Below are 20,037 nucleotides of genomic sequence, written 5' to 3' on the forward strand. Positions count from 1 at the left end.
TAAAACTCAATGTCTATAGTTTTTCTTAAGACTTGACCATGCCATCAATCCTTGAATTCAACATTCCAATACAACGATGGATTGTCCTTGTTAAATTGGAATATGGGATTGGAAATCTTAGACGGATAAAGAAATAAGGGGTTTTCTAGGGAAGATTCAATACATCAGCGGATTTATCGCCCAACTAACTACTGTCTGTGAACCTATCTTCAAATTACTCAAGAAATATCAACCCAAAGTATGGAATCAATAAGGGGTTTTCTAGGGAGGATTCAATACATCAGCGGATTTATCTCCCAACTAACTACTGTCTGTGAACCTATCTTCAAATTACTCAAGAAATATCAACCCAAAGTATGGAATCAAAAATCAATAGTGTCAAAATGTGTTTGATCATATCAAAGAATATTTAACTAATCTTTTTAACACTGGAATTTCCTTTTTATTAACTTTTATGAAATCGAATTGATAAGGTGTTTGGTGTGTATACAAGCCAAATTGAAACCAATAGCTATCGATTTAGTCGGTTTTGGTCTATTATCATTTCTTTTAACGGCTCCTTATTGATTTTGGCCTCACCTTATTATATATACAAAAAAAAAAAAATTAACAAAATGTAAAAGCATATTGGATTGTATTGATTTTTTAGATGTCTTTTTTTCCAAATTTTTTTTCCAATTAGTCTTATCAATTGATCGGTGTGGTTGGTAAGTGTTCTAATTATTTATAGTCACCGAACTAATAGGGAATTCGATTAGACAGTTCAATCAATTCGATCTCATTTTTAACGCCCCTAAAGCAACCATGAAAGCAAATGCTTTAAAAAATAAAAACTTGAGGAAGATTGTTAGTTGTATTGTACATTCTTTATCTTTTATTGTTTAATATATATGTTTATTTTTCATCAGAAAAAAAAAAAGATGTCATCATGGTTTAGCCTACCTGGAGTTGATAGCGTGCCCAACCCTTGCTCCAAAATATAATTAAAAACATATAGTCACCTAAAAATAAATGCAAGGGAAATACCAATTATGGTAGGTGGGCATATCCTTGGATTTGGCTTAGAATGTGACATGCGGTGAATACAAATCATTCCTAATCAGTCCAAATGGTTGGAATTGAAATGTGCGACACAATTAGGTGGAATGTGCAAACCACCTTTTGCCTTATAATTTTGTCAAAAAGATAGCAGAACAATCATATTGCCATTTATGGCAACACCATCTAAGAAACTCCCTAGCAACATGGCCATGCTACTAACTTCTACTATTTTATTTTAGGGGCGATGTTCTTTGTGCCGTAGCGCAGCTTGCACCCAGGCACATGGGGTGGGTGCAATGACCATCCTACCCCTTGCACAAGCTGCACTGCGGCACAGATAACATTCTCCCTTTATTTTATCTATTTACTTGTTAGTATTTCTTTTTATGGTGTGCAACATGCATTAAGAAAAAGAGGTGGGAATGGCTTATGGCATGCACTGTCAATTTAATGAATTAATGGTTTAAATTTTTGGTTAAGCTTTCATCTTTAGATAGCATTCACAATCTTACCACATATTGGCAAAAATTTATATTTTTCCCTTCACCTACCCTTACCTAAACAAATTAATATTGGCAATTTATTTATTCATCAGGTAACTATCATGTAGTATTGAATAATGTACATCTTGATAAGAGTCCATAATATATAATTTTTGTATTGTTGAAATGAATGGAGAAGATGAGGGGGAGAGAACTACTTTTTGTTAAACTGCAAAAAGGATTCTAATACAAAATAGATGGATCCATCAATATGGAAAAAATAAAAAAAAAGAATTACAACGAAGAAAGATATAGCAAAGGTGCGCAAATGAATTGATGGTGAGGAAGAGAAAGAGAGCGTACATACCTGCATCAGTCGAAAGAGAATAAACCATTGCCGACTTCTCGAGTTGCAGCGACAACTTCGACAACTTCGTGGTCGCTTGTGGACTAGGATTCCGACCATTTCAACATGTGGAGGTAGGAATTGATTAGAAAGAACGACGAACACAGTAAGGGATAAAAGCTTTAAAGATTCTCAACATCTAGTGACCCCTCCCCTCTCCACCGCATGTATCCATCCTCAAAGAGTCAAGCATAATCTAAAATTGTTGACTAATGTAATAGACTGTTGAATTTATAAACTCAACAAAAAAATATGCAAAGAGAGACAATTCCCTACAACGTTAGTGTGGGAAATCTCCCATACTACATCAATGGCGTTGCAGAGAAGTGAACTATTTTTCATATGTAAATATGTAATTGTAACATTTGAGAGAAGGATCAACACACTGCTAGAGTATATTGGCATCTTACACACCAAATCAATGAAAAGAAATGAAATAAGAAAATTCAATGGTGTCGATGTGTCATACAAAAGGACCCACACCTTTAAAGAGGAGAGAGGACATGAGAGAAAAGTACACATTAACAATAAATACTCCTTTTTCTCAAAAACTATTTATTAATTTAGAATTATCTTACATAAGAAGTAATATACTAAATCATTGGTCAGCAGCAAGGACCACATAGCCTAATAGATAGTGAAAAGCATTGGGATGTTTGACATATGAATGAGTATTAGTCATGCCATGCATTTTATTTGAAGTCTAAAATACATAAGTTTCTAATCTAATGATCTCAATATTAGCCATACTAATATTGATACATAAGTTAATTGCATCAAGGCCTATGATGAAAGGCATTAGACCTTGATGCAATACCAGTGAAGTGGAGTCCCCTTTTTTTTATGAGAAACAAAAACTAACTAAATTACGAGAAAATATAAATATCTACATCATGAGATCCTATGAGCTATCTCAAGTATGTAAAGATTCAAAGTATTCTACATCATGTCTTATGGCCATCGAGCTGTCCTGGTGATTCGTTACTCTCTTGGGAGAAATGTGTCAGGAACTTAATCGGTGGTTCAAATCTTCTTAGCGGCACCAAGTCCACCATTTACTTGCTTTTCAAAAAGTGGAGCCCCTGTGGGTACTATATTGATCGATCCCTTGTGATAGTTAGTAGAGTTTTATTTATGAGATTAAAGGTGTTCCCTTTAACTAATAGTTAAATTAGACACAAGGAAAATTTTAAAAGGGGAGAGGTTTTCATGCACGGCTGCAAGAGAGTGTACGGGTTACAAAGGGTCAAATAGGGGGGTTTATGTCATTTCGACCCCCTATTGTGTGAGGGGATCGGGGATAGGACCATGCATGGTGCATGGCCATACATGGTGTATGGCTGGGCATGGAACCGGTTGCCAATAAATAAGAAGAAAGTTTCCATGCACACCTCTATCTTGTGTTGTTACATAATTGTTGCTCAATAATTTTGATGAGTCTTTGTTCCTTTTATTTTAGCATCAAGTGAGCCTGAACAAATGGATTTAATTTCAATGATCTCTCTTCGCAAAGTATCAATCAATTTAATTTCCCATATAAAAGAGCTACATAGAAGATACCATCCTCATCCATATGATAGGACAAATGGAGTAACTACGAAGCAATGTTTAAAATATCCTATCAACAACTGCTTAGCTCAGCTGGTGAGCCGTGGTGCGCTTCATGTCCATGCTCACCAAGAGGTCTCGAGTTCGAGTCTCTTGGCTGGTATCTTATCCCCTCCCCGGTTCGATCCCCCCCCCCTTCTATCAACTATATATGTAAAAGCTCCCAATTAACAAAAAAAAAACGTTTAAAATATCCTCCGCCTCAGGAAGCGAGGTCTCGTGATCAAACCTTCGCTGCTGCATCCACGAAGCTTCCGGTTTGTGCGTGACGCGGGGGTCATGTACGAGCCCAGGGGGGATTTAGACGGTCTAAAGTCGGATAAGTCGGATACCCCTCCTATCTCCAAAAATAAAAATAAAAACGTTTAAAATATCAGAATCAATTTGGTTGAAGCCGCCATCAGCCATGATCGATCTTGATTCCAATCATTCAGGGTATTTTGGGTTTTATAAGTTTTTTTGTTCGGTTTTGGATTTCAATCAATTTTGGTTCAAGTGGCTGTTGTGGTTGGTCCAATTGGTTTACGAAATCAATAAGGAGTTTGATTCATTTGAAACCGGTCATTTTGGTCGGTTCAATTGGTTTGGTCTCGTTTGAAACCTAGTTCATCTCTCAAGTTAAGAAGGTGAGGACAAGGATTTCATACCCCGAAAACAAGTCTTACACTCTTACCCTTACAAAGTCCCAATTAACTTATTTAACCATTTGAGTGGAGATAAATAAATCTCGTTGTCTAAATGCACAAAAAAACAAAGGCCTAGCCCATGTACTAGTCAACAACAGCAACAACAACAAACTTAGTTTTATCCCAATTTTATAGAGTCGGTTATATGGATCCAAACAAAACACAAAAGAGAAAATCAAAATTATATTAAAAAACAAAGGTAAAGAAAAGATAAAAGAATAGAGATGGGGCAAGAGATAAGACATGACAAAGGAAAATGACAAATGGAAGATAAGAAATAAAAGAGAGATGAAAAGTAGTAAGAGGAAAAAGGCACAGCCCAATCGATAGGATAATCTCAGTTAAATGGGGTCTATGACATGGATCCTTGCCCTCTAATAGGTTTTTTCCGAAGTCATATTTGGGACCAAACCTATACCATGTATGTCTTTCCTCACCACTTCTCCTATAGTCATTTTAGGTATGCCCCTAGCTCTTTTAGCTCATTCAATCGGAAGCATATTACTCCTCCTTATGGGGGCGTCCTTGGGTCTCCGTTGAATATGATTATACCACTGTAAACGACTCTCTTGGAGTTTGTCATTGATCGGGGCAACTCCAAGTCCACTTTTATATGTTCATTTTGAACTTTATCCTTCTTTGTTTTTTCCACACATAGCCCATGTACTCGTCATTTACCCTAATTAATTAACCTAATACTATTTAAGTCTGACCCATGACCCATAGTTTATTTGAACAAATGACGTAAATGCCACACCATTGAGGTTTTAGTTGCCTTACCTCATTGACCCATCTCATTAGGAAATACTTAGACCCCATTTGTTTAGAGGGGATTTAGGTGGGGTTGGAAAATACTGATGTGGCATTTCAAAATTCCAGCTCAACCTTATTTGGTTAATTTGGGATGATGAACTTATAAAAGTTAAGGGGACATTATTAATTGTTTTGTTTACGGATGTGACACTTCAAAATCTCACCCTTTGTTATCCAAAGTTCCACCAAATTGATGGGACTTTGAATACTGTTATTATAAAAAGTAATTTTACCTCAACATTTCCACCCAACAAAAGCCCACCAACATGTGAGTCCCATTTTTTCAACAATCCCACCACATCGTCCTCTCTAAACAAATGGGGTCTTATAGGGACGAGGTCTATAGTCCTCCAATTGGGTCGGGCTAGGCCTGTAGCCTTGGTCTATACCTAGCCCGGTCGACGTCAGGCTGGGATGGCTTAAGCCCACACGATCCATTGAGTTAGACCAAGCTCGAGCTTATAATAAGATTTGGAACATGTATATAATTTTAGGGCAAGGGTCGGACATGTTGTCCGCTCCAAATAAACTAGCGAATAACAAACACATGGGAGGCACCCCCCCTCCCATGTGTTTGGCGTTTACTAGTTTACTTGGAGCGGACAACGTGCCCAACCCTTGCCTTAAAACTATATATAGGTTCCAATTCTTATTTTGAAATCATGGGCAGGGGGTCATTTCATGGGGAGGGGGGAAAGAGGCAGACACATGCTAGGTACTCTAGCGGCATGCCCAACTTTTTCCCTTAATTTTAAAAGGAAAGGTTTTCATATAAGGTTGTGTGTGCCACATGGTTAATGCTTTAGCCATTAGATAAGAATACTCATTTTAAGTATATCTATCTAATAACTGAAATGTTGACCGTGTTTCATACATCATCTTGAATGAAAATTGACTCCTAATTCTAAAGATTAAAAAAAAATGTAAAAAGAAAAATATGTATTATTATAATGGTATTTTTAATTGCTCTAACAATCTTGCTTACGCTTGAAAGTTAGAGAAACAATTTTTTAAAATTTTTTAATAAATGAACGTTTGAGGTAAGGGAGCAGGCCTCGACACAACGATAATATTCAGACTTAGTGGTTGTGGGTTTGAATTGGGAAACATCCTCTTTCTGAAGTGGGAGTAACCCCCCCCTCTTTTATTACCATTTAAGGTGAGGGTGTCAAAGTTTAGTATGAACCAGTTGTAATGATCGAAATTGACCGGTTCAGCCATTACCAAAGAAAACCCTTTATCGCTTTACGGTTTTATGGAATCGATAGAAGATGAGATTTAATGGATTGATCGAAATCTAAAATTGGACCGAACCCAATAAAAAACCAAGGCCAGACCGATAGTAACCTAATAAGAAACCGAAAAGCCAAAAAACAAGGATTTTCTCCTTATGTAGCCCAAGTAAACCCATACCGGATCCATACTGACATAATTAGAAACTTCGTTAACAGTTTGGTTTCGGGTTAGCAAGTAATAAACCGAAACCAAACCAAACCGAACCGAATGATTGACACTAAATGACACCCTTCACTTTGAGGCCTTGAGAGTGGGTTCGAACCCGGCCCACTGTGTGAACAGTGGCTGATCCCACAATTGAGGGCCACACGGGCAGAAGGCGTAGCCCACGGGTCAAGAAGACTCGAGACTCATAACAAGTCCATATGCGTCAAAAACAGATCCATACCGTTTCTTTTTCAATTTATTGCAATGCACCGAGGCAGATGGAGTTGGAACCAATCTTGTATTTGTCGCCTTTTTTCTGCTTTCTACCTTCCCCTGTTCTTCCATTGCGTTATATTTACGACAATTTTATAGTGTTCGTGAGAAAGATTCTCTTTTGCCCTCCTTCATCGTTTTCGCCAATCTCAAAACCCTACTTTTTTTCCTTTCCCCTTTCTTGGGGGTGTTGAGAAGAAACGATGGTTTTCTACTTCAAAGCTCGCCCCGAGGCTGGTGATTTTACCATCTTTATGGGATTGGACAAGCACGAGAATGAAGAGCTCATAAAATATGGATTCCCCGAAGATATCTGGTGAGCCAATCCTTTCTTCCCTCTGATATATGTGTTTATACTTCAACTTGACTGTTCTATAGATTGAATTCATTCTTTTTTCTTTTGGTCTTAAAATTGCGTTCATTAACAACGCCTATCGATTCATGTTCACACGATTAAATGTCAATTTTTTTGTTTTTTTGGCTTTGTTTTGAGTCCATGTAAATTTATTTAAGATTTCTATCTTTTAGTTTTTTTTTTTTTGGTGCTGCGTAATGCAATTACAGCTCTTGTTTGTGTGATTGTGACTGTGTGGAAGCTGTCGCTTTGATTCTAGTTTGGTCGTTGGGGTAGGGGGGGGGTTATCTCCTTTCTTTATTCTTGGTATTAAAAGATTAACAAATGTCAACAAACTAGTTATGTACAGAAGTCATTTTTAACCGTATTATATACAGGAACTGGGGAGTAACACCTGCCCAAGAGGCGTAGCCTCTGCTTGTTGAATATACCTTAAAACTATGTGTTTTACGGTTTGAGTGTCTGTTCCAGTTCTCCATGTCATGCATTTTCATATTTTGTGCAAATTTGCAAAGGAGTCCTAGTATGCAATCATGGGAGTTTCAAATTAAAGCTCGGTGATATACTTATGATCCTGGTGGGTAATGGGTATAACCGTGAAAACCAAAACTCACTTTGTAGGGAAAAATTCTTTTAGTGACTTGGTTTGCAAGTCCCTAACAAGGAACCTGCACTAAGAGAATTAGAGTAACCCAAAGATCTTGAGTATTTAAGGAGAAGTAAATAGAGAACAGACTGAAATCATTTATCTCCATTTTTCCTGTTGTGCTGAATAAATCAAAATGAGCTTCATTTAACCTGGAAAATTTATGTCCATTTCCTGGGGTACTTCTCGCCATATGGGCTTGCAATGTGCAAATAATATTTACTCTATGTATCCCTTATGAAATGTTTCCTGAAGAACCCCCTGGTTGTTTCCCTGACCAGAAGTCACATTACCGGATTTTTCTAGTGACTTTTTAATGTACACGAGTGGTGTTATGTCCAAAGGAAAACCTTCCCTGCCTTACCTCTAGTGCAGCAGGTTTGTCTAGCTTTTTATACCTATAATGTGTGTTGTCTCATTAGACTCTCATTAGACACTCGTAGCCTTTTCAAAATGTATTAACTATGTTTCTTTTGAGTATTTTAAAATTGGGGAAGATAGTTCCTACATACCCGTGGTAGGAGCCTTTCCTATAAGCTACCTATTCTTTTTCCACATGAACAGCTGATGTGGTCTGGACTCTGGATTACCCATGTGTCTGATTCTAGTGCCTAATTCAATCAAATATCCTCCCATGTATTGGCATGCATTCCCATGTATATCCATGAACGCCTACAGTACTATAATCACTACTGGGCACTCTCCCATTGCCCTGGATTTTCAAAGTTCTATTTTCCACATGGCAAACTCCGATAGGGCTTACCTGTTCACAAAATTTGGGCCTCATCCAAGATGCCATGTGGCAGTTATTGGCATTTAAGGCGAGTGTGTTGGAAAGGTTCCTACCATGGGCTTGCAGGAACCGGGTTCCATAAAGATTGATATATAATTGGAAACCTTTGGCTCTTTATGGTTCCATCCTCTCCTTTTCTTCTTCATCTTTCTGGTTTGAGGTGTACCATACTGTATGGTGGGGGGGTTATATTGGACCCCTCCCTTTCCTTTTCACATCCTATATTGAGAGGGATTGGGGGCTTGATGGGTTTTGTATTTTTAGTTAAGTGATCATTATATTTGTTTTCTTTCCCCCTAAAATCTGTTTCATTATAGGGCTGGTTTGGTTCCAGGAGCTAGGATAGGTTGTACAGGGCTGCCTACCCACAACAACAAAAAATAAAAAGTAGTATAAGAATATACACGAGGATAAAATTTCTGACTTACATTTAACATGCAGTCACCAATTATTTCTTTCCAATGGCACTTGAAATCTGTGTAGTCAACATTACCAACAAGTAGCTGTAACTGAAGCCAACAAGAATACTGTCAAAAATCTTCTGAGAAATGCACTCATAATCCTTCCCTCTCAAAAGTATCTGAGAAATTAAGAAAGGTGAGATGCTGCTGATGGTTGTATGTTATAGCTAAAGACATTATAACTCTTTAACTCGTCACTATCTACATAAGAGAAGCTGGAAACACGAAAAAGCTCAGTGAGAAGGGACAGACAGTGGTTCTAAATTGTTGTTCATGAGTTGTGGATAAGGAGATGATGTACCAATTTAGCATCGTTTTTACATATACAGTGGGTATTTGGAATCTGCATCCTCTTTTGATAAGATGGTCTGCTATTAGTACTTTTATCTTGCGCAGCTTGCCACATGGAAGAAGGCAGCAAAAAAAAGAGGAAAAAGAAAAGCTCTTTCATTAGAAACTCCTTTCACCAACTGGAAGAAAGTACTGAGGTTCTGATTGCATAGTGTCCTGTGACAGGATTTTTTCCCTGGATAACAAGAAAGGAGCCTTATTTCTATGAAGGATTATCACACCACTACTTGCCCTCTTTCCAGCATCCTCAGTATCATAATGTAAAAGAACTGTACTATCCATCCAAGTCTATCATTCTGGTCTTGTTGAGACTTGAACATTTCTTATTTGCATTGACTGTAACGTTCAAAATTTTCTTGTTTGCTTCCATATTTTTTTGTCATCCTTAGTTGCTTTGGAGGCTATTTCAACTTTCTCGATCAAGTTCATCAGTATAGTTGGTTTTCATATGCTGTTGAGGATTGAGATAGGACCATTGGTATACAGTTTAAGATTAGACAAGTCTGCCCTTATAACTCGGAAGCATAGCAGCACACAATTAACGAAGAAGAGCAAAGAAGATGAGAAGAATATATTTGGAAGAATTGGCACCCAACAACGGAAGGTGTGGAAGTGTGGAACCATTGCCAAGAAGCGTTTCAGAGCTCTCGGCAATGAACTTAGTTCAGTTTCTCAATATTTTAGATATGTCTAGAGCTCATGCACTTCAAGATTTTTTTCTCTGGTGAATATAATACCATTTTCAACTTTCTTTTGCCCTACGATAATTGGAACTGCCACTGAAACAAGGAACTAAGGGTTACACATTTATTTAACTGAAGATTATGTGGTAAATAGAACCAACAAAGAAGGTAGTACTTATTAGATTATATGCATCAGGTTTCCCCCTAGATATTTTGTGACATTCTTTACTAGCTGAACTTGAATAATCTGTGTTTTCAGAGTAGCCATATGATTATTTTTGGTAGTTCACTGAAATGAATATTCCCTGCTGAGGCGGAATCTGTGCTTGTGTTTGTACATAGCTTCTTTTGGTGCAGGTGAAGAATAATTTGGGAATTGTATTCTTTGGTAGGTCCTTGGCCTTCAATGGTGAAAGAAGTTAGGTCCTTGGAGTTTTTATAAAGTGTTGTAGTCATTGCAATGTTGTTTAACTCTTGAGGTTTTAAAAAAATCCTGGAGGTCAAATGACAATCATGTGAATTTTTCATAACTGGATCATTTATTTCCAAAAACCACTATTAGAAATGTGTGGTGGTGTTTTCATCATTATTTTTATTTTCATAGTCAGCCTCTAATCTCCTGTTTCTTCTTAGTTATGCTTCACTCGACACAGTTTTGTGTGGGTTACGGAGAATGGCTGCTGGTCATACCGTTGGATCGGGTTTGATCGTTGGTCTTATTGGGTGAAGGAGAATGGGTGCTGATCATATGTCGAAGATCTTCCTGTTTTACAAAACTCGTGGGTTAATTTTTCTCAACACTGGGGGAAATGATGCAGGATTGCTTCCTTGGACCGGCACAAACCCTTTTGGGAGCCCAGAGATGAATCGGGTCCAAATTGGGTTTTGGTCCAGTAGTATATTTAGTGATTTATTATTTGCTTAGTTGAGATAATCTTGTAATATTTATTTTATGGAAAATAGGATAACGTAGGAGATTGGTTTCTTTTTTTGTGGTAGTTACCTAGTTTACTACAGTTTCTATTTTAGAATACGTATAGCAGTTAGAAACCCAAACCCATACGGAACCCGCCCAATCTGGGTTTTTGGTCTAATAAGGGCTGGTAGTAGTTTAGTTAATATTTATGTCTTTTATTTTCTTATGTTTGCTTTGGGTATATACATAGGAGATAGGCTAGTTAATTTGAACTCTATTTTAGTTTTAGAGTTGGATTATGACCATAGGTGAAGTGGTGAGGAAGGACATGCATTAGCCTAGGTCTTGTACCAAGTATGACTTCGGATAGGGCCTATTGGAGGGCAAGGATCCATGTAGCAGACCCCATTTAGCTGAGATTCTCCTGTCGTTCTGGGTTGGGCTTCTTCCCTCTTACTATCTTTCATCTTTCATTTGGCATTTTCTATTTTCCTTTTCTCTTCTCTTTCCCTATCTATTTTTTTTAAAAAAATATATATATATATATAACTCAGTTTTCCTTTGTTGTGTTTGGATCCATGCGGCTGACTCCATTAAGTTGGGATAAGGCTGAGTTTGTTGTTGTTAGGAGTCTTAGTTTTACAACTTTAAATATGGGCATCTTGTAACCAATGGATAGATTTGAAAATAGAAAGTTGGTATTGGTTTTGCTCAAAGTGAGTGTGCGTGACTCTCTTTCTCCCCTGCATTTCTTACTTACTTCTGAGATATCTTCCCCTCTCTCACTGGCCCTCCACCGATTCCTTTTGTCATTTAGATCTGTTATTGCTTGCTTTAGTAGGGCTGAGAGTTATGAACTTCAGGTTGATTTATGGCCATACGAGTGAGTTCCTCCACTCGAAATCTACTCTATTCTCTGCTTCCTACTCCCATTGCTGGTTTTGTTCAAAGGCGGAAGAAGAAGAAGAAGTGTTGAAGTGATTTTAAACAACACCATAATCCTCCTCTTTCCCATATTACCCCTCCTTTCTTTCTCCAATCTCTTTAGTCCTTATTTTATCTTTCATTCCGAGAGTACCTCTTATCAGTAATACAAATCCCTTATGTGACCTATTTTCCTATTTTGGCTACCAGACAACTCCTTTCTTTGAGTTGTTTTAGCACTTGGGCGGGCCCAATAGCAACTAGGGTAAGTGTTGAAGTGATTTTAAACAACACCATAATCCTCCTCTTTCCCATATTACCCCTCCTTTCTTCCTCCAATCTCCTTAGTCCTTATTATATCTTTCATTCCGAGATTACCTCTTATCAGTAAAAAGAATTCCCTTTTGTGACCTTTTTTCCTATTCTGGCTACCAAACAACTCCTTTCTTTGAGTTGTTTTAGCACTTGAACTGGCCCAATAGCAACTAGGGTTTTTGAATCCATGATTGCATCATTCCAGAACTCCAAAATCCCAGTTCGGATTGCTTATGGGCCTGTCCAAGTGCTAAACAACTCAATGAATAAGTTTGATGGTGATTTATGCAAATATCTCCAAGTTTATAAGGGGAGTGGCAAATCTGTAACTAACCAGAAATTGAAAGGGACTGTTTAGTAGCCAAATAGGAAAAATGACATGAAAGGGATTTGACGATCTGTATTTATAGATCAGGGATAATATTGAAATCGAAGATAAAATAAGAACTAGATAGAATAAAGGAAGAAAGGAGGGGTAAAATGGGAAAGTACTTGTTATGGTGACATTTAAAATAACATCACCACTTCTTCTACCTTTGAACAAAACCAGAATACCTAGGTGGAAAAAACTAGGAGGCTTTGTAATGTAGTCTTAGATAGATAAAGGATCTACTAGGAGCCAGGTAAATCAGGACCTTCCAAACAACTGTCCGATTGGGGCAGATTTGAAGAATTAGGTCAAAACTAGAGTTAGGTTTAAGGTAATGGATGTAAATTTTATATGGTAATGCTAGGCAGGTTTAGAGGAAGTCAACAGTGAAGGTTTGAATGATGTTTGAGTGAAAAATTAAAAATCAGAAAATTAGGGTTAGGGTTTCGGGTTTCAGGTTTTGGGAAAGATGAATGTGATGAGGTTTAAAGTTTAGAGTTGGAGTTTGGACGAGGGCTTCTGGTCGAGTGTTAGGAGCAGTGAGGAGGGTATTCGGTTATAGTTTGGATGGATTTGGATGGCTGGATGGAGCTAGATGAGTTTTTAGGGGTTTTGGGTTTTAATGGAGATGAAGGGGGATTAACGTTTAGGTGCTAGGATGGGCCTGCAAATAAGGTCGAGTGGAGGAGGAGGTGAGAGGGGGCTGTGGTTGAAATTTGACAGGTGGACCCAAGTGGGGCCCCCTATGAAATGACCATACCCCCTCTGTTTTTGGGTGTTTTTGCTGGGGTGGACCCTCCAGTTCCCACCACGGCTGGAGGAGAGCCAGATCCGGCTCTCTCAACCCAGGTCTCTCACCCACAGCTATCCCAGCTGTTGAAACATGGAATTTCTCCCATAACCAATGGCAACAAGGCCTGAAAATTCTTTTCTCCAAATCTGATCATTCCTTAATCCTTACAGTAGAGGGGGGACCTAGTAATAGCTTAGGCAAGCTTCCAAATTGAAGGTAGAAAATAGAAACTTCCTGAAACCAAAATAGAAGGTAGTAAAATAGCAACTAATGAAAAATAGAAACTAGATGAAAATAGAAACCACCAAGGCTTTATAGATCCAGCCTTCTAAACAAGCAGGGAAACAAAAATAGAAACAAACTGAAATTTGAAGCTACCTAAATGAAATAAAATAAACTTTCTAAAACTGAAAATAGAAACTAAACTTTGGCAGCATTAGGATGGGATCTTTCTCCACTTGATGGGCCCACAAAATCTTCTAAAAAATATCTCCACACAAGGGAAAATGGGCTGTGACACTGTCCACGTGAACAGTGTTTTGGTCTTTTATTTTCTTCATGCTTCACTCTGGGCTGGGGCTGCCTTAGGTGATGCTCCATCAAATCAACAAAAACTTGCCACATCATCAGACCAGGCTGCCTCTCACAGCAGTCGCATCCCACAACCTTGCTGGACTGGTTTTGGGGCTTGTTCCTGCGGGTACATATAGACTTGTGATCTACATCAGGTAAACTTGGAATGAAAGATAAAATCAGGACTAGATAGAATAAAAGAAGGGAGGGGTAAAATGGGAAAGAACTTGTTATCGTGACATTTAAAAGAACAACACCACTTCTTCTACCCCTCTTGGCTCTATGGTTGTAGCAGTAAACCAGCCACACTATAAATGAGAGATCTCACTGATTTGGCCTCTGATCAGCCTGAAATTTCTGGGGGAGCTTGGAATGTTGAAGACCTATTGATTTCAACAAGAAATCAAAGGATTCAACAGCTTTAAATTTGAAGGAAAGCTGTTGAAACAAGGACTTGGGAACAGATTAAGAACCAACCTGGTTGCATGTTTGGTTTTCATGATAGGGTTAGTGTTTGGTGCCAATTTTCTAGGGTTTTGGTAGCCCCTAAGGTGAGTTCCAAATCCCAGAAATCGAGGCTGAAAGAAGTTAATCTGAGAGAGATCGAACTCTCTCTAGGATTGAACCAGTTACGCTAGAACAGAACAGAATTGGGGGAAAGTGATGATATAAAGCAAGAAGAAAAATAGAAGAATAGAAAGAGAGAACAGAAGAAATAGAACAGAGAAGAACGTGTAGTTCAGATCTGTAATGAATCACGTCTACCTGAATCGAGCATGTAGAATGAGAGAGAAGCGAGGGAAGGAGACACTCAGCCAACAGGCTGCTTTTAAGCCATGTAGGCAAACTCAAAACAAAACACTCAATAATCAATTTATTTATATCGTTGGGTTGCTTACAGAAAAAAAAGAAAAAGAACTTGCACTCAAAAAGGTAACTGGAAAGCAAGAATCTCCTACTCCTACCAAAATAAAACTTAAATAAATAAAAGATTACAATGGCAACCCAAATTAATGCCTATATATCCCACTTGACCAAAATCAGATTTGGACCAGGTTCACCCTGGTCTAGGGCTTCCGAACGGGTTTTTGGTCGTCCACGGAACCGGCCCAACCCGGGTTTTTGGACCAACAAGGGTTGGTAGGGTTAGTTATTTGTGGTTATTATTGTAAGTTGCAATTTAGTTAATTGTTTTGTTGGAGATAGTCATACATAGGGATGGGAGTAGAGTTCATATTGGTATTGGTTTTCTAAGTTTCCTTGTTTAAAGCAGGTTCCAAAATAGAGTAGGTTTCTATTATTTTGTTTGGAGTTTTCTTTATATATGTAACCTGTTAAACAGAGTTGAGTATATATTGAATTGGAGTTGAATGATCTCACTGGTTGTGAGTGGCGTTTTTTTTTTTCCCTTCTTTTTTACTGTGAGCTAAAGGGGAGGCCAGCTTCTATTCATATGGCCTGCCATTTGTGAAAATAGGAACCCTGCTTGTCTTTATATAGCAGTACAGATGCATATTCTTAATCTGAACTTGTGTGATTGTTTATGGCAGGTTCCATGTTGATAAAATGTCTTCAGCTCATGTTTATGTAAGACTGCACAAGGGCCAGACAATCGATGATATAAGTGAAGATTTATTGGAAGATTGTGTTCAGCTTGTCAAAGCAAATTCTATCCAAGGTAAATCATTTGTGTTTCTAATACTGCTTGATGTCATATTTTAGATATTCCCCAAGCTCATGATAATTCTGCCTGTAAATTTGAGTGAAATTATGCATATAGCATGAGCAGCTGTTTCTTTTGACATGTTTTGGTTACTTGGCAGGCAACAAGGTGAATAATATTGATGTTGTTTACACTCCTTGGTATAATTTGAAGAAGACGGCTTCAATGGATGTTGGGCAAGTTGGTTTTCACAACCCTAAGATGGTGAGTACTTCTAAATTTATGTGATTCTTTATGGCTTTTATTTCAATTTTTGGACTGAATATTTACTGACCATGTTAGAAAAGTAGTTGTTTGTCGATTCTAACTTTCATTCATTGGTGTAGGTCCGAACTGTGAGAGTTGAAAAGCGCATAAATGAGATAGTTAATAGACTGAACAAAACAAAAGTTGAAAGGAAGCCAGACTTGAAAGGTAAGACGCTACTTAGCCTGGTCTTTTGGGTTTTCTATTGGGCTCTGTCTGGTTGAAAATAAAGGGAAATGAAATTAATTTGAAAAGAAAATGAGAGGTTATGTAATCAAGATTGCGTAGCTAACTGAAAACTTGCCTTATATGGTAATTTAACTTTTCAAGGAGATTCTTTATTTTCACATTCAAATCCATGGAATTTGGTTGAAAAGTGAAGTAAATTTTAAGGGAGAATGTTCTCTGTGCCGCAGCGCAGGCTGCGCCCAGGCACATGGGCAGCTGCAGGGGGGCAGGGTGGTCATTGCGCCCACCCCCATGTCCCTGGGCGCAGCCTGTGCTGTGGCACAGAGAACAGAACCCCAAATTTTAATTACTAATTAGAAAGTTTTGAGTTAGTTACAAACATTGTCGCTAATGATTAGAGAAGTTTTCATCTTATTTTTGCTTATTTCCCTTCCCTTCACTTTACTTCAAACCAGACAGAGCCCCAATGTTTTGATCACTGAGCTTCAGGTTTTAACATGAGGAAAATCCAGAGTAACTTGGTCTTCATTTAATTACTCTTTCCTTAAATTGAGGAATTTCTTTGTTAAGTAAATGGCAATTTAGATTCTTATACTTCCCCTGTTTATTCCTTGGATCAGTGGTTTAACATCACTTGAATCTATGCAGCTGAGCGAGAAGCAGTTAATGCAGCCGAAAGGGCAGAGAGAAAAGTCCAACTGAGAGATAAAGTAAGTTCATTTGCATCCTTCTAGGATAGCATTGGACCATCTCCTTTGCAGGATCCAAGTTTTCTTGGTCTAATCGATTTTGGCAACTGTAACATAAGAGACCTATAAAGATGAGCTTAGAGAGTTGCATATGACATTGCTTGTCAAGCTAAAAAGAGCAAAAGAAAATTTTTATATCCTAGATTCAATCTTTGCCTTTGAATCTTGACTGGTGTGCTTGGTTCAGTCTATTTCAGAGAACTGAGATGTCCTTGTTATATATATGTTTTTTTCTAAATTTTTTAGCCTACTGAATTTGCACTTCTGACTAGGTGAAGGCAATTAGTTAAACATCAATGCTCACAACGCAAGGTTTTGATATACTATATCATGTGGCCAGAACAACCAGAGCTTTAGGCTGCATTCGGTATAAAATTCTGATTTTTAAGATTATGCTTTGGGAAATCACTTTGTGATCCTTACAATTAATTCTTACAGTAAATAAATCCTCGCCTGAAATTATCCTTAAACTGAAGAAGTGCTTCTATGGATGAGAAACCACTAAATATATAGAGTGAGAGAGCGTGGGAAGGAATCCCCACGTCGCCTGCATCTCTCTCTCTCTCTCTCTATACACACACACACACACACACATATATATATATATATATATATATATATATATATGGGTGCATCTTGTTGTCACCAAAATGGTGAAGTGAGAAGTTGTAACCTTCTTTTGATTGCCCTTTGTCTTATTCTCAAAATTTGTTGTGCAATATATAAATGAAATGGGATGTTATGAGCTCGAATTTGAGTTGGAAATGATGAGATGGATGTAACAAAAATATCATAAAATGAGAGCAAAAGGTAGGGGATAGGTAGGGATGATAGTAACTCCAAGAAAGTACTTTTCTAGGTCCTTTGGTAGAGGTAGACTTACCGACGCTTCAAGGTTGATGGTGGAAACACTTCGAGGTCACCGGGAAATTTTCAAGATTGAAGTTGGAATTTAGCTTGGTTTCAAGGGGAGGAACTCAACTTGGTTCACAAGAGTGCTTAAAGCAACCATAGTTGTCACGGCGGTTAGGCGACCCAAGGCAATGGAGAGGGTACAAAAGCAAGGCGACACCAATTAGGCGAGCAAGGCGTCCAAGGCGCCCACCTAAGCGACCAGACACCCAAGTCAACCAAGGTGCCTGGACGCCTAGGCGACGCCTTGACAACTATGAAAGCAACAATGGAGAATTTCATTCTAGAATATGATGGCTTACAAGCAACATAGATAGGCCTTTTATAAGCAAATAGAGAAAACCCTAAAAGCTCTTACGATATCTTAGCTGTTGATTTTCAAGGGTTGAGATTACATGTTTAATTCCCAAGAAAATGAAAATTATAGAAACAAATAACTAAAAGTAGATTTCAAGACATAGGGGTTGTTCTAATGTGCTTTAATGCAAGCTTCAAGCTTCAAGGTTGAAGTGAGTGTCCCAATAGAAAATTTCCTTAGAAGATGTTTGTTGCTTTGTAGTATTTTAGGAAGACTCTGTTGGACTAATGGAGCTTTGTAGTTTTCAAGGAAGACTCTTAGGAGAAGTAGTTGAAGGAGCTTGAACTAAGAGAATCTTTGAGAGAAGGGCTGTCACATCATCTTCCACTATGGGAGTTGAAATAATCGCCAAGGAGACCATGTTTTGAGGTTGGACCTGGTCCTTGGATCTTAGTGCATGATTTGGTTTGTCCTTGGACCATATTTTGGGACTGGGCCTTGTGGGCTTGATGGGCTTTAATGCGGATAGATCTCCTTAAGGGCTTGTGAGTACTAGATGGATGCACTTGGGCTGCATCATATTCAATAGAAAGGGTAAAAAAGGGTTTTCAAAATAATTTGAAAACGACTTGTCATTATTAAAAGTTGCACGTTTTTCAAATAAACATCTGAAATGACTAGTTTTACAGTCATGAGAATTTTTGAAAATTCACCATGTTCGTACTTTTTCAAAGCAAGTAATCTTTGCCTCTGAGCTACATACACTTGTTTTTTGATAAAATCTGAAGTTCATACACAATCTTGGACTTTTAGTTCTCTTGCTAATCTATTTTTCCTATGACTTCCACTTCCATACAAAAAGTTCAGAGCCCCCCCTCCCTCTTCTTTTCCTCATTTATTTGGAATTTGGTTACTGACGTCTCTCTGTCTTGATGAAAGCTGGACAGGTTTTGAGTTTTTTTGGCAGTATACTGTTATATTTTATGCCCTTTCTCTCTTTTTTTTTTCCCGGGTTGCAAAAATGGTCCTTTATGATTGCAAATATATAATTTTCTGGCCTTGAATGTTTTCTTACAAAGAGGGTGGGCCTCGGTGCAATGGTAAGGTTGTGGTTCGAGTCTGGAAACAGCCTCAGGGGTAAGGCCGTGTACATTATGACCTGCCCTAGACCCCGCAATGGCGGGAGTCTCGTGCACTGGGTTCGTCCTTTTGAATGTTTTCTTACAAACTTGTCAATGATCCACAGAAACGGCGAGAGGAGATGGAGAGGCTTGAAAAGGAGAAACAGGCAGAGATTAGGAGCTACAAGGGCCTGATGGTCCAAGAGAAGATGACCTCTAACAAACAGATTGCGTCAGCAAGCAAGTCACTGCAAGAACTAGAAGACGATTTCATGTAATTCCAGAAAAATAGAAGCAAATCCTTCATATGTAAGAAGCCTTGACTTGGCAAACTTGATTGCTTAGTTCCACAGAGGGAGGGAATCTGCCCGAAAAGTGAAATCTGTAAGTTCCTGGCACAGATTTGTTTCACTCATGAATGAGTCTATGTTCACCACCCTCTAATTGGATGCCAATGGGAATATAGACTTGTCAACCAAAAAATGAGTTTACATATTTTGTTGTCAGGTTGATTTATGTATTTCTTAAGATTTGAATAATGGGAATGATTGATGAACATGACAAAAGTTTTGTTCTATTGATTTTAAGCAAATGCCTGATTGATACTTGGTTCTGCAAGCCATTTCTCTGCAAGATACCATTAATACACATCACCTTTTATTTTTCCTTTTCCTGGGTTCTTTGTTTTCAATGTGATGGTTAATCATGGTTTATGGTGTCATATGCAAAACTTGGAATATGGTTGTATATTTTTGGTTTATCTATCCTTGTTTGGTTGCTTTATTGTTTGCTTTTATGTCAAAAATTTAAATTGTCTAGAACAACTTCTAAATCAGATGTCATCTAATGGTGTACTTGGAATGGGCT

At 38.0% G+C, this 20,037-nt stretch overlaps 1 protein-coding gene across 2 annotated transcripts; it reads left to right on the plus strand.

Annotated features, from left to right (window-relative positions):
• Window positions 1-6,728: 6,728 nt before the first annotated feature.
• LOC122654381 (coiled-coil domain-containing protein 25-like) lies at window positions 6,729-19,786 on the plus strand. Of its 2 annotated transcripts, none has more exons than XM_043848449.1 (6): window positions 6,729-7,068; window positions 15,483-15,610; window positions 15,756-15,859; window positions 15,982-16,069; window positions 16,730-16,800; window positions 19,296-19,786. In XM_043848449.1, exons 1-6 carry the CDS (start codon window positions 6,956-6,958, stop codon window positions 19,446-19,448), a joined length of 657 nt encoding a protein of 218 aa, XP_043704384.1. In that variant the 5' UTR covers window positions 6,729-6,955; the 3' UTR covers window positions 19,449-19,786. The 2 variants fall into 2 exon arrangements, with proteins under 2 accessions (XP_043704384.1, XP_043704385.1); XM_043848450.1 differs by having other exon boundaries at window positions 6,732-7,068; window positions 16,739-16,800.
• The last annotated feature ends 251 nt before the right edge of the window (window positions 19,787-20,037 follow it).

This window comes from Telopea speciosissima, chromosome 3 (assembly GCF_018873765.1).
Source record: "Telopea speciosissima isolate NSW1024214 ecotype Mountain lineage chromosome 3, Tspe_v1, whole genome shotgun sequence".
Taxonomy (NCBI): domain Eukaryota; kingdom Viridiplantae; phylum Streptophyta; class Magnoliopsida; order Proteales; family Proteaceae; genus Telopea; species Telopea speciosissima.

Bases quoted from the DNA above. Each gene is read 5' to 3' on its own strand.
- LOC122654381 (XM_043848449.1), top strand. From the start codon at position 6,956: ATGGTTTTCTACTTCAAAGCTCGCCCCGAGGCTGGTGATTTTACCATC. The intron at 15,611-15,755 runs GTAAATCATTTG...GTTACTTGGCAG, and splicing joins CAAAGCAAATTCTATCCAAG to GCAACAAGGTGAATAATATT. The intron at 16,070-16,729 runs GTAAGACGCTAC...ACATCACTTGAA, and splicing joins AAGGAAGCCAGACTTGAAAG to TCTATGCAGCTGAGCGAGAA.